The following is a 14,131-nucleotide window of genomic DNA, read 5'->3' as shown; positions in this document are numbered from 1 at the left end:
ATGCTGAACCTGACGTTTCCATTCTCTCTTGAAAAGTGTTAAAGTGAAGCCATTATGGGACTCCTGCTGTATAACTGGTTAATATTTTTACCATCTGTGAGAGAGCTGTAAGCGACAGAGCTGACTATGGTGGGCTCAAGGATGTCTGCCCGTGATTCCCCCTCCACTGCTAAAAATCTCCCACCCAGTTCTGCTCCCAGGGGTCCCTATTCCACAGGAACAGGATTTCACGGGGCATTTTGGATTGCTGAAGGAGTGGAGAGGTGAGAAAGTCACATCCAGGAAGAAGAAATCCTTGCACCCACAGAAACAACGGTCTGGATCCAAGCCTACATGAACTATACAGTTGAGGAAAACAACTCCTTAATTTTAATTACCCTCAGTATAGTGTTGCTCAGTTTAAAAGGAAAATAGCCAGAATTCAACAACCGTCTTTACTGGGGGGGGGGGGGGGGGGACACCTTTGTAATGATTCCATGTTTTGGTGCGTTTAAATGTTTAGTTTGACTGCAGTAATATGAGAAGAGTGATAGAGGGTGACAAGTGTGATTTGATTGGCTGCTGACTGAAAGTGTGGAAGGAGGAGTGTCAGAGGATTCTGTGAGTGTGTCTACGAGGAGATCCTGTGATATGAGAGAGACAAGTATGGAAGAGTTCTGAAGAGAGTCTATGTGAGTGACTCAGAGTTATGAAGGATTCTGTGTGTGAAGTTTGAAAAGCGAACATAGTCTGTGTGAGTATAGGATTTGGAGTCTATTTCTGAGTGAATAAGACCAACAGTTTAGTCTGTGTAACTAAGAGAGTTGATTCTATTCTGTGTGAATAAAACAAAGTGACTAGCCTGTGTGGCAATATATATCTGAGGGAGAGAGTATACTGAGTGTATAAGCCTGTCAGAGTAGAGTTTGAGAGACTGTTTGTAGCACCAAGCTTTGCCAGTTATATTTACAAGTTCCTTTCTTCAGCAACAGCTCAAAATAACCAGAAACCTATTTGGTTCTTTATTAAATAAATTATTTTTTGTTTAAACTTATCCCCCAGAAATCAGTACAGTACTTCCTCAGGGGCCACATAGTCTTCTGAAGTGCCCAGACCCTAGGTCATACTACCAAAAGAGAGAATTGGAATTTTAATTCCTGGTGGCAGCAGAAAACTACCAAGTTTATATACACACAGAGTGTTTAAAGGTAAAACCGTTTCCCCTGTAAGCAAGGATGTCACAACCTTAGTTGATGAAGACAGCCACATTACATTATCACAAGTGGGAGATATTTGAGAAGACAGAGCATATACTCTTGGAAATTAACAAGGTTTGTTCATGATTTTTGAATTGAGCCTATTGGAGAATAAGGCGCTTTCCCCACTAATATTAGCTTAGAAGTTAATAGAAAAACGTACACACATACAACCTTACCTTGTCAAAAAGAGGCTGGTAAAGGGCTGCGTATTTTCTCTCTAAATCATGAACTTCTTCATAAAATTTAGCTTCTATGTGGGCACATTTCACCTGCAGCTGTTTCAAGGCATCAATTCTTCGTTTTACTGCTTTTGGTAAGCTAGAAATTTTAAAAATTATTTACATTTATGTAGGAGCAGCATCTATTGTTTTCTCTCCCCCCACACACACACCCTTTCATTCCATCTCTCCTTCCATCTTGTTTTAAGTTCTTGCTGCAAAGAACATCTAAAACAGGGGTGTCGAACTCATTTGTTATGAGGGCCGGATCTGACATAAATGAGACCTTGTCGGGCCGGGCCATGTGTGTCATAAAATGTAATGCCAGGTAGCAGAGATATAAACTTTATAAAGGACACAAACACAAAGATTTTTTTTACTTAAAATAGAAACATGCTTAAAACATTAGCTCCGTAAGCTGCAAACCTACTTTTGATTTATTGACATTCACCACAGAAATCTCATGCCCAGAGTTCTGAGTCTAGGACCCAGGTTAAAACATGAAATGGCTGAGTGATTAAGACAGTCTGGCGAAGCAAGCTATGATGCAGCAGCAGCAGAACTGGAAGCAGGAGATGGCCAGTTCCACTGCGGGCCTGATGGAAGTCCCCCGGGAGACCCTGATCTAAAAGCATTTTTCTAACTGGGCAACTGCATGGAAAATATTCAGCATAAGAGATAATGCTACATATAGTAGGTATTACAGGAGAATGGGACATACGCTCATGATCTGACTGTGGCTGAGAGAGATTTCCAAGGATCTGTTATCCCAGTATTTGTTCTGCTCAAGTTCAGAGAAGCTGGTCACAGAATCTGCTCTGGCAGGGAAACAGCAATACTAGGCAAATAAAAGCTATTTCACCAAAACAGCAATTTAGCCAAATGTATATAACCCACCCTTCCCAACTTTAAATAGCTGTTGTGCAGCTGCTGAGAGAAAAGCAGCAGGAGGTGGCTATGTTGGCAAGCTGAAAAGGCAAGGGCAGCATTTCAGAATTCCAGATTTACTTATGGCTATGGCTTACATGGGGTGAGCCTTTATCTTAACAGTAAAGTGTAAAATGACTAAAATATTACTAGTCTCAACACAGCAGATATTGGGTTTGTCCAGTGAAATCAACAGTAAGAGGTTCAAAGCAAATAGCTTCTTCACACAAAATGTAATCATTGTAAGTTCCTTGCCACAAAGTGTTGTAATCAGACCCAAATGTAAATGTTTTCCCCCAAATAAATGATAAAATATGGAGGCTGCATCTAATCAGATAACACTGAGGCCTCCACCACTGAGAGGCAGTACACTTCCAGCTACCAGGTACTGGAAAACAACAGTACGGCTGTCACTTTCTTGCCTCAAGACACATGTAGCTATTTTGAAGAATAAACACTGGGATAGAAGATGCACTGAATAACGTAATGCTAACCACAAGGAAAACACTGCAGTAAGTATTACAAATACGGATGGGCACAAACTGAGCCACGAAGCAAAATCTGTTTGTGGCTTGTGTTAATAATAGGTGTACTGTCACAAACTTTTAAAGCAGTTTGTGGTGGTTCGTGGATGGAGCAGAAAACAGTGGGATAAAGGGACTCCAAGTCCCTTTAACCTCTGCTTTCTGGTGCTCCCCACTACTCAGTTCTTTCACGCTGTCTTGTGCAGACCTTTAAACTTTAAAGAGATTGCAGAAGACAGCCCGAAAAATAGCTGAGCTGGAAGGGAGATGTCTCCCCACCCTGGTCAGCTGTTTTGGGTTCTCTTGTGCAGTCCCTTTAGACGGGTTTATTTAAAAGAGCTGCATATCGGAGCCCAATATAGCTGAACATGTAGAGAGAAATCTCCCCATCAGCCTAGCTTCGGACTCTCCTGTGCAGCCCCTTTAAAAAGGGCTGCAGAAGGGAGCCCAATACAGCTAAACCTGCAGGGAGAAGTCTCCCCACTGGCCCAGCTTCAGGGTGTCCCCTGCAGCCCAGTTTAATGGGGCTGAATAAGGGAGCCCAATACAGCTGAGCCAACAGAGATAAGTCTCCCCACCAGTTAGCTTCAAGCACCCATGGGCTAAACTGTATTGGGCCCCCCTGTACAGCTCCTTTAAACGAGTTTGCACAAGAGAGCCCGAAGCTGGGCCAGCGGGGAGACTTCTCTCTGTGGGCTCAGCCAGCTGTATTGGGCTCCCTTTTGCAGCCCCTTCAATTGTACCCATCTAAAGGGACTGCACAAGAGAGTCCAAAACAGCTGACCGGTGGGCTCAGCTGTTTTGGGGGCTATCTTCTGTAATCCCTTTAAAGTTTAAAGGGACTCCACAAGACAGCCTGAAACAGTTGAGTGATAGGGAGCAAGCTGTTCCCCATGGTTCAGCTGTTTTTCAGGCTTTCTGCAAGCCCTGTTGAAAGGGACTGTGGTCCCTTTCAACGGGGTTTGTGGGGCCACAAACCAGTTCAGTTTGCAAACAGACCTTCTGGTTCACTTTGTGACTCAGCCACAAGCCGCAACACATTTTCCCAGCTCATGCCCATCCCTAATTACAAATATTTACATGGATACCCCTCTTTCATTTTTAAGACGGAACTATTAAAATAAAGTAGTCTTCCATCTTTCAAAGAATGGCAGTAAGACAGCAATACACAGCTTCTTAACCAGTACCAAAAAACCTAATACCCTTTTATCACTTACTAAATTATCCCTAGGATTATAATTTGGCAAGAGTCTGAAGATTTTCTGCTTTAGCGATCCCCAATGTTGTGCTTGTGGGGGCTATGGTGCCCACTTGTTTTTCTACCAACACACCCTCTTCCTCAAAGCAAAGGAACTATTCAGCCTTTTCTTCACTTCATTTGGAGCAAGGAGTGCTTCAGAAGACTCCAGGAAACATCACACCTTTGGATCTGTTGAGAGCACCCATCTGAACAGAGCAACCCCCTTTTCTAGGAAGATGTCTGACTTGGAATCTGGCAACATTTTGTAACTGCCCTCCCTGTGGCAGCCACTTTGTAGTGCCTGCCCACCCTTTCACAACCACCCTCCTCAGTACGGGGTGGGCTCTCATCTATCATATTTTATTGAGCTTCTAGGTACTCCTAAAGCACCAAGGTTGTCTTCCAAGCATCTTTGATGCTCAGAGAAAGCCCCACCCTTCTCAAGCCTGACTAAAGGAGCTCTCCTCAACTTTACACTGCATTTGTTTCAAATTAAAAGATGCCCTTGCAACTGATCCGCTGGTGAGTGCATTTGTGTACCTCTTTATTCCATACCTGTGGCAAGCCATGCGTCTCAAACTTACGTTTCAATGTAACTGGAAGGAGTGTGAGGTGCATTGTCAAGCCGTTCCTGCAAAGCTGCCAAGACTTGTGGATTCTGCATCACCTGATCTGCTAGCTTTTCTGTAAGAGAACCAGTAAGTTCAAAACAAGTCTTAATAGTATACCATCAACAGCCATTTATTCTGAGTGCAGTTTTAGCTCTAATTCCTGCAGTACAGAGTTCCCAAAGCAACACACACTGGTTCTAACTGGCAAGGCAGACATCTGTATATATATATCTATGAAGGATACCTTGGGAAGTAGCTTGTTTTCAAAGTTACAAATATCCATGATCAAAAACTATTAAGTCACCAAAGCAACAATAGATCTTTAGGCAGCCCTTACATTCATTATGTACAGACAGGATATTTTTAACAAATTATTTATTTATTTATTTATTCTTTAGATTTCTATACCGCTCCAAACCCCGAAGGGTCTCTGAGCAGTTTACACAGTTCCGAATTATCCCTAAGGCCACATGTTTACAGGGGTCGGGGCTACCTACCTTTTTTGTCTCCTGTACCTTTAGCAGCTTCCACAGAATCAGAGGGAGCATCTTCTGTTTTACTGCAAGAACATTATATATTCAGTATGCACCACGGTATATTTTAAAATTAACAGTAAGTTTATGTTTACACACTTTGCTGCTAACCTGAGACCCTAGTTACTAACATGGCATCCAGAGGACCTTGTATGTATATGTATATGTGTGTGGGGTGTGTGGATTTGAAAGTTACTTCCTCCAACATCGTACATACGGAAAAAAAGAAAAAGGTAGCATCAGTTCCACTACACTGTTTCCTGACCAAAAAGATTCCCATGACACCATTTTTCAAACACTTGCTGAAGGATTTTTTCGTGTCAAACACCATTATTGCTTATCTCCAACAAAAAACTTAACAGGAGAAGAATATTAAGAGTTTTCAAGAGTACTCGGCAGAGTAGCAGTATCACCTGCTGCATTTTTAGTAGAGATCAACTATGCCAACAGAAGAAAAAGTAAAGATTCACATGCTTTGTCATTACCCCACTGTAATAAACTCCGGTTTTTAAACAGCGATTGAGAACATGGGTGGAACAAGCAACAGATACAGGCAGACTTTGCAGCATACAGAACGAGAATGCATAGTAAGTCGGACTAAAATGGAGTAAGGCATACACATCTATCAGCCTCTGTAATGTTTTCCTGCAATATACTTTGTACATACACTCCAAAGACACAGCATTTCTGGTAATGCCATGAAGAAAGGGGCTAAACATTTAACAGCAGGGCATAACTACAGTGTAGGACTCTTACATTTTGAACTCAGCTTGTACCAGTCACTATTCTTTCATGATATTTATATTCTCTCTGTGTGTGTCTCTGTGTGTCTGTCACAGGAGTTACCTCCTGTAACTCAATAAAAGACATAAAATTTCAAGACAAAACCCAATGGAAATTATGACTAAACATAAAAGCAATCAACAAATTAGGTCATCTACAGACAGCTGCCCAAGTTAACAGTAATTAATCAGCATGTCAAAGGCATGGTTCAGCATTCTAAAGCTATAGTGCAAGCGCATAATGCTGTTTGTATAGCAACAAGATACAAAGGCAATCTCTTTACCTGTAAAACTTTACAGTTTACTATCCTGACAACAGAAGTCTGTGTTTTTCTAATTGCAAATATACCAGCTACACATAATTGCACTGCCTGTCACATATAATACACACCTGTTTTCCTAAACAAATATTCTCTCTGTGCAGAAAAGCACAATGTGTGAAAACAATCCTACAGCACAAGCAACAACAACAAAGGTAGAAGAGCCATAAAGAAAATCAGCCTGTTCCTGAGCCACCTGTCATTACCACATAGGGAAACCCACCTCACAATTTAAGAACACTGAGAACAGACAGACACTTTATGTGACTGAATGCATTGAAAATAGTAACAGTCAACTTCTTTGGAAAGAATGCCACAAGTCCAGTTTTAAGTATGAGAGTGTCACTTATATTATATAGATTCATAGAATCATAGAGTTGGAAGATACCTTCAGGGTCATCTAATTCAATCCCCTGGGCATGTAAGAAAGGGCCACAGGACTGGCGCTGATGCAACCCTTCCTACCCTTCCTCTCATGATCTGCCTAAGTTTACAGAATCAGCATTGCTGTCAGATGGCCATCTAGCCTCTGGTTAAAAACCTCCAAAGGAGAGCCCACCACCTCCTGAGGAAGCCTGTTCCACCGAGGAACCACTCTGTCAGGAAGTTCTTCCTAATTTTCAGTTTAAAACTCTTCTGATTTAATTTCAACCCACTGGTTCTGGTCCAACCTTCTGGGACAACAGAAAACAACTCCACACTATCCTCTATATGACAGCCCTTCAAATACTTGAAGATGGTTATCATATCACCTCATTCGTTTCCTCTCCAAGGCTGAATATACCCAGCTCCTTCAACCTTTCCTCATAGGACTTGGTCTCCAGAGCACTCTCGAATCTTCGTTGCCCTCCTCTGGACATATTCCATCTTGTTTATATCCTTCTTAAATTGTGGTGCCCAAAACGGAACACAATACTCCAGGTTAGGTCTAACCAGAGCAGAGCAGAGAGATACCATCACTTCGCATTATCTGGATACTATACTTCTGTTGATACAGCACAAAGTTTGTCTTTTTAGCTATCACATCACGCTGCTGACTCATGTTCACTGCATGGTCTACTAAGACCCCTAGTTCTTTTTTGCACATACTACTGCAAAGACAAGTCTCCCCCATCCTATAATTATGCATTTGATTTTTTCCTACCTAAATGCAGAACTTTACATTTATCTCCATTTAAATTCATTTTGGCCCCGGCCACATGTGCCGGAAAACATAGGGGGGAGGCGTGGCTATTTGTGCCATCGCATTCTGATCCGCCATTATGCGATCAGACACTCTGGCGGCGCACTGGGGTTTCGTCCTTCAATGTGCGCTGCAAAGAGGATGGCAGAACGAGTCTGTCTGCAGCCCGTGGAAAACCATTTGCTAGTAGATCTTTGCAGGTACTTTTTTTAACTGTGCATCTTCGGTGGCACGCCATGGGTTGGCCATGGGTGTGCTACGCTTGCCAGATGTTGCAGTGTGATTGTGCCATGAAAATCCGCCCAGCCTCTGTGCCTTTCGCGCGGCAAATTCTCCGTGTGACCGGGGCCTTTATTTGTTTTAGCCCAGATCATTCCGTATCTTGGCTTTGTTTTCTACCGTATTTGCTACACCTCCCAATTTAGTATTATCTGCAAATCTAACAAGCATTCTCTCTATTCATTCATCCAAATCATTTATAGAGATGTTGGAAAAAACAGTCCCCAGGACAGATCCCTGAGGCACTCCATTTGTCACTACTCTCCAAGAGGATGAGGAACCATTAATTGAGCCATGTTCAACAAGTTATGCAAACACTTCAGAACGAGCAAATTCTATCAAAAGAACAGAACTATTCTCAGCTGGGGGGAAGACAGAAGATTATGTTGTAAAGCAAAACTGTTCTAAATACATGAACACAAATTCAGCCTGAGACAAGTCACAGTTCAAAGTCAACAAATACATTGTAAGAGGTCTTTTTTGTAAAAGTAGCTGCTTCTTACAAAAACACAAACTTTCAAGAAATGGATTGTAGAGAACCAACCTGTTATCTGCCATCTGAAAGACTGGTTATCCACCTGTAAGACAATATGCCCAAAATTTAGGAAAGAAAGTTTAAGCATATTGATAAAAGATACCAAAGTAATTTTCGGAAAGTAATTCATGCATTGCATATTATTTCTCCAACAGCCACCTGCACCAGAAGTCATTTCTGAATACGTTTACAAGCAGTTTTAACAGTCTCTTCCCACAGATATTGCCTGAATGTTCTGGTTCTAAGCAGTTAAATTAAAAAGTTTCCTCCCCTTCCTCTCCACCTAAAATCTATTCCTTGTACTTAATATTCGTACATTTTTGAGTTATCACCGAGCATCACATAACTATTTGGTGAAACTGCATGCTGGTAACATTCTTTCAATCCAAGCATCAACACAAAAAGTAAAAACTGTCCTAACTTTAGCAAAACCTCTGGAATATAAAGCAAATCAAGCTAAATAGGAGCTACTAACTCTAGAGTTACATAATACTTTTGAAATATTCTACACGACTGCACTTAAATTGGTGTTTCAGTTTTGCAGAACAAAATAATTATAAGAATAACTACAAGTCTTTAATTGAACCAGTAAAAGAAAAATTCCAGGGCAGTCTTATACAGAGCTCAATGGGCTTAAAAGGTGCAATTCTGGTTTATGAACACACTGTCAATGACTTAGACAGTCGACGACCTGGTGTAATGTGAACAAGCCTGGGAGGACTTAGTATTGGTTTCCTTGAGCAGTATAAACTCAGTTACTAGTTTGTGGCAAACCTCTGAGTTCACGTTTGCTCTAGAGGCCAAAGTGGTACCTATTTATCTACTTGCAATTTCTTGCTTTCAAACTGCTAGGTTGGCAGGAGCTGGAACTAGAGACGGGAGCTCACCCCGTCTTGCGGCACACTCGGGTCTTGAACTGCTGAACTACTGACCTTCCACAGCCTGCAGTTCAGCGTCTTAACCACTTGAGCCACCGCAGCTCCTATGACGGCACCAAACTAGGAAGTAAATAATTATTTTGCAACATGCAAGGAAGGAGATCACATAAGACATCCGGAGACTTGGGGGGGGGCTTCTCCCTTTGAACCAGACCAACAAGGCAGCCAATACTGGGAGATGGGGAGCTAAGCTCTTCCTTCAAAATGGCAAGGCTGAACTCTACTCCCCTCCACCATTTAAAAAGTTCCTCCCCTTTTCCAATCTAAGCCATTGTGTGGCTTTACACAATGTTTCAGCTAGAGAGGGGGAAAGGAGCCAGTGTGATTACATCCAGTGCTAATGTGATAAAAACAGATGAAAGGACAGCAGAGAGCAGCATCTTTTTGTGCCCCTGCATGGAAGCCGGCAGTTACTGGGCCCACATCAAAAGACTTTTTAGAAATAATTGCTGCTAAAAAAAGCAAAATAAATTTTAATTTCTTTTTAAATGTCTGAAACTGTCAGCTGACCCCAGTTCCAGGATAGCAACTAAAGAGAACTGAACAATGATCACCTGCTGTGTATAGATAAATGAATATGTATATTGCCTATATCATCAAGTGTTGTTGTTCAGTCGCACAGCTGAGTCCGACTCTTCGCGACCCCATGGACCACATCACACCAGGCCCTCCTGTCTTCCGTCGTGCTCCGAAGTTTGCTTAATTTCATGTTTGTTGTCTCGATAACACTGTCTAACCATCTCATCCTTTGCCATCCCCTTCTTCTTTGACCTTCAATCTTCAAGTAGCTCATTACAATTTTTACAGATACATTCCAGTTATAATTAGCACATACACCAAAACTGGGGTTAACTAAAGTACCTTTCTGTTGATCTAATAATGTCATGAAAAACAATTTCTTTTGAGTGATCAGATAGTGAGATTGTACAAGGCTAGACAGAAAGTTATATAATCAGCAGCCAACTTTTACCTAATAGCCTTTAAAAAAATTTTTTTTAAAGTTCAAGAACATTTCAGTTTGCTAAGAGGACAGAACTCCAAAATGGTTATTTTTGACAGCATGAACAGTGAATGAGCACAATGAGGTAACACTTCTGTTTTGAGGATAATGTTCAGCAATAGTGGGTTCAGCTGACAGCTTCATGTCATGCAAGTCTACTTCAACTTGCATTGTCAGAATCTTCAATCTTCTCTTTAACAAATAAATAGAGGTGGGAAAGCTACGCAACAATGGAAACATGTTATGGAACATAAAATACATACACTGCATCTATAAATCAAGAAAAAGAACAGACAGTACTGAGCAGACAGTAAAACCACAACAGCAGACACCCAAGAAAAGAGCAAGCTGACTGCAGTGGCACGATACGAGCCGTGCACCAAATGGACCTACCAGCCGACACCGAGGATCGCAAGAAGGAGAATGGAACAAAGCGCCGAGCCAGCAATTGCCAGTAGCCGAACCAGGAGTGAGAAGTACAACTCCTTCCACAGGGTGCCAGTAGGGTAGTCCCCACCCCGATTGAAAATGTGGCCATAGATAGGGTTAATTAACAATACTGTAAGCCGCTCAGAGACCCCTGGGGGGGTTCGAACGGGATAGAAACTGAAATAATAATAATATATAATAATAATTTTTTAACTATCCTTTCCGGAGGGCTAGCTTGGCACCCTGGAAATCTCACTGTGTCACAACGTCTGCTGTGCCTCATGGAGAAAAGAAATGCACAGGGGGAAGGCCCGTCCCTTCACTTGAGAGAGATGAGGGCTGTCTGAGTTTTGAGAGATGCAGGGAAAGAAAACCCCACATGCACAGAGATACTCTTGTAATTTAAAAGGTTATAGTGTGTGTTTGCTGGGGTAATGCAGAAGGCATACTGTAGTCATGTGGCTCTTTCAGTCGATGGTCATTGAAAATGAGGCTCTCCACATACCACAAAGTCAGCACCCTTCTTTAAAGGATCTTATCATGGGTGGATTTCAGCAGTTACAGTGTAGATTCTAAACAATCTACAGGCATCCTCTGAGATAAGATTAGCTTCCACAATTTTTAAAGCAAGGTTCAATCTCTGCAACAAGATAGTGACAAAAATTCTTGAAAACAACAATTTGTAATCAACTATCAGTTGAGGAGTGTCTTAAAAATTTCACTGAACTGATTAACGCAGCACATTTACATTTAAGATACTTTTTTCATTTATCAGACTCTTTCAAACTTCTGCCATGCAAGTCTTGCCTTCCTGAACCTGCAAAACAGAAGGCTCACACTGGTGCTATAGACAGCAGCTTCAAACCACAGCAGAAAATTATGGTTTCCGTTCCAGAGTTTATAGTCACAACCCAGCAAGCCGCAAAATAACAGTATGTCATCTATAACAAGGGGTGGGGAAGAGAAGGAAGGCACCAAAGAGAAATAGTTGCAAGAAAATTAAATATTACTTACTGGGGGTGTGTGGGGGAGAAAGTAATAAGAAAACTTTTTTTTTTTTGGTCTTACATGCATTTTATTGGTATACAGGAGCTCTCACATCAAACGGCTCAGATTCCCAACTGTTTTCCCTGGAGTTATTTACCATACCATACACAAAATTTTACGAAGCACGACCAAGTGTTTTTCAAACGTTCACCCACCATCGTGAACAGAATCTTGATGGTGACTATAAAACATACTGCCACAGTAAAGCGATCGGCAATACCAAAAGAAAAAAAGAAGAAGAAAAGAGCAATGCAGAGAAAGGACACGGGCGTTGGCAAAACAAAATCTGGGAACACTTTATATATGGTAAAATCGTCTCTCACCAAAAAGATTTTCAAGCAACTTGGTTCCCAGCAGTGAACTATCTCGCAGAAGAAGAAGTGATTCCACACAACTCTTATTACAAAGATCTGTTATACTTTTTTTTAAAAAAGGCTCTTACGGGTTGAAAATGTTGATTATTGTATAGTGTTAATATGCGTGTTAATATGTGTTGAGATTGTACTGTTTATTTATTTATGTATTATTTATTTACATTTGATTTCTATACCTGTTGTATATATTGTTCAATATTATAAAAAAACACTTATTTAATAAGAAAACTTTTTAATGACAAGAGCTGTATATATAAAAAAACAAAAACATCGATTACTTGCAAGCCCCGTGGCCTTTGATTTCCGTCCCTATCTCTCTTAAGAGTGTCATTTTTTTAAACTACAGAACTCATCCAGCTGGAGGGGAGAATATCGAGCACATGTCTACAGACAGGTACGGGCGAGGGGAGGAAAAGAAACGCGCCGCGCGTGCAGGGAGGGTTTCAGCAAGAGGCCGCCCCGAGGAACCGCCCTGAGAAGAGAGCGGAGATTAAAAACCCCCCCCCCCCCGGGGGGGCATGCCTTGTGGCGGGCCGCGGCCGACGAGGCGAAGAAGCGGCCCAACCGTCGCCTCCGAACCCCCTAAGCCTTCCAGCACCATCCCCACCCCCAGGCCACCACCTCAGCCTAGGCCGCTCCGTAAAATGGTGCCCGCACGGGGGCCGCCCCGCTTGCCTCCCTCACCAGTCGGGCCCGGATAGGACCACAAGCGGCCTCCTTTCCCCCCCACAGCCTTCCCCGTCACCGAAAAAAAAAGGAACCCAGCCTGCCTCCACGGCCCTGCCCCGGCCCAGCCCCACTAACCCCGTCTCACCTGGCCCCGGCCCCCTCGAGTCACCTCACGGCCGCAACAGCAGCGCCCAGGCGGATCCCTCTCACAGACTCCGTCGGGCTGCGCCGCCCTCAAGACGGCCGCCGCTCATTGGCCGGCGCCGCGGCGCGCCGCGCAGTAAGAGCCGCCCCGATTGGGCCGGGGTTAGCGACGGCGGCTGCTCCACACGCGGGACATGTTGACTTTCCGGCAGGGAAAGGGGGATGAGCCAATCAGGAGGGCGGGGAGGAGGAGGAGGAGAGCTGGCGTTTAACGCGCGTGCGCAGTGGAGGCGCTGGAGGGGGGCTGTGCTGGGCCTGGGAGGAGCGCTCGGGCGGCGGGGGACGGAGGGCGGCGGCTCTCCGGTGGGATGAACGGCGGTCGTCTGGGAGACAAAAGTTGGGCACGTTCAAGGACGAGCGGCTCCGGCTGAACCAAGCAAAATGCGCTCCGCTTGTGTCCCAACGCGGAACGAGTTAGAGTCGAAGGAAGGAGTTCGTACAGATAAAAGGAAGTCCTTCTTCACCCGAAGAGTGATGAACACACGGAACTCACTGCCACAGGAGGTGGCGGCGGCTACAAGCGTGGAGGGCTTCAAGAGGGAACTGGATAAGCATATGGAGCAGAGGTCCATCAGTGGCTATTAGCCACAAGGTATAGATACGGACTCACAGGCTGGGGCAGGTGATGCTCTGTATTCTTGGTGCTTGGGGGGGGGCAAGAGTGGGAGGGCTTCTAGTGTCCTGGCCCCACTGGTGGACCTCCTGAGGGCACCTGGTATTTTTGGCCACTGTGTGACACAGGGTGTTGGACTGGATGGGCCATCGGCCAGATCCAACATTGGCTTCTCTTATCTCTCCTTATATATAATTGAATAGTGGGTGCCAAAGTTCTAAAATAAATAAAATGCACTCCTTTAGTGTATGGACGCTTGAACTGTCAGTCAGAAGACGCTGGCTGGGTTGACTGGTTGCTTTGTGCAGTCCCGCCCAGTGTTTCAAGGTCTTTTGCATATGGAAGCTGATTGGACTTCACTGCATTCCACACCTCAAACTCACCCCCCTCCCCGCAAGGCAGTTGGAATGTCAGTTGCATATGGAACCTTCAAGGTCTTTTGCATATGGAAGCTGATTGGACTTCAC

The 14,131-nt window shown here is 43.5% G+C and overlaps 1 protein-coding gene across 1 annotated transcript in view; it reads right to left on the bottom strand.

Annotated features, from left to right (window-relative positions):
- The window catches only part of NAP1L4 (nucleosome assembly protein 1-like 4), a 46,936-nt gene extending 33,849 nt beyond the window's left edge, over nucleotides 1-13,087 (bottom strand). Inside the window, exons 1-5 of the mRNA XM_015425896.1 lie at nucleotides 12,993-13,087; nucleotides 8,400-8,433; nucleotides 5,256-5,317; nucleotides 4,732-4,831; nucleotides 1,415-1,556 (exon numbers count right to left, since the gene is read on the bottom strand). Coding sequence (XP_015281382.1) covers nucleotides 1,415-1,556; nucleotides 4,732-4,831; nucleotides 5,256-5,317; nucleotides 8,400-8,413 — 318 coding nt within the window. The 5' untranslated portion in view covers nucleotides 8,414-8,433; nucleotides 12,993-13,087. The remainder of the gene's footprint in view (nucleotides 1-1,414; nucleotides 1,557-4,731; nucleotides 4,832-5,255; nucleotides 5,318-8,399; nucleotides 8,434-12,992) is intronic.
- Nucleotides 13,088-14,131: the final 1,044 nt, after the last annotated feature.

The sequence above is a fragment of the Gekko japonicus genome, unplaced genomic scaffold (genome assembly GCF_001447785.1).
Source record: "Gekko japonicus isolate JY-2015 unplaced genomic scaffold, Gekko_japonicus_V1.1 scaffold2888, whole genome shotgun sequence".
NCBI classification, from domain to species: Eukaryota; Metazoa; Chordata; class Lepidosauria; order Squamata; family Gekkonidae; genus Gekko; species Gekko japonicus.
This window is presented reverse-complemented; position numbering and strand designations above follow the sequence as displayed.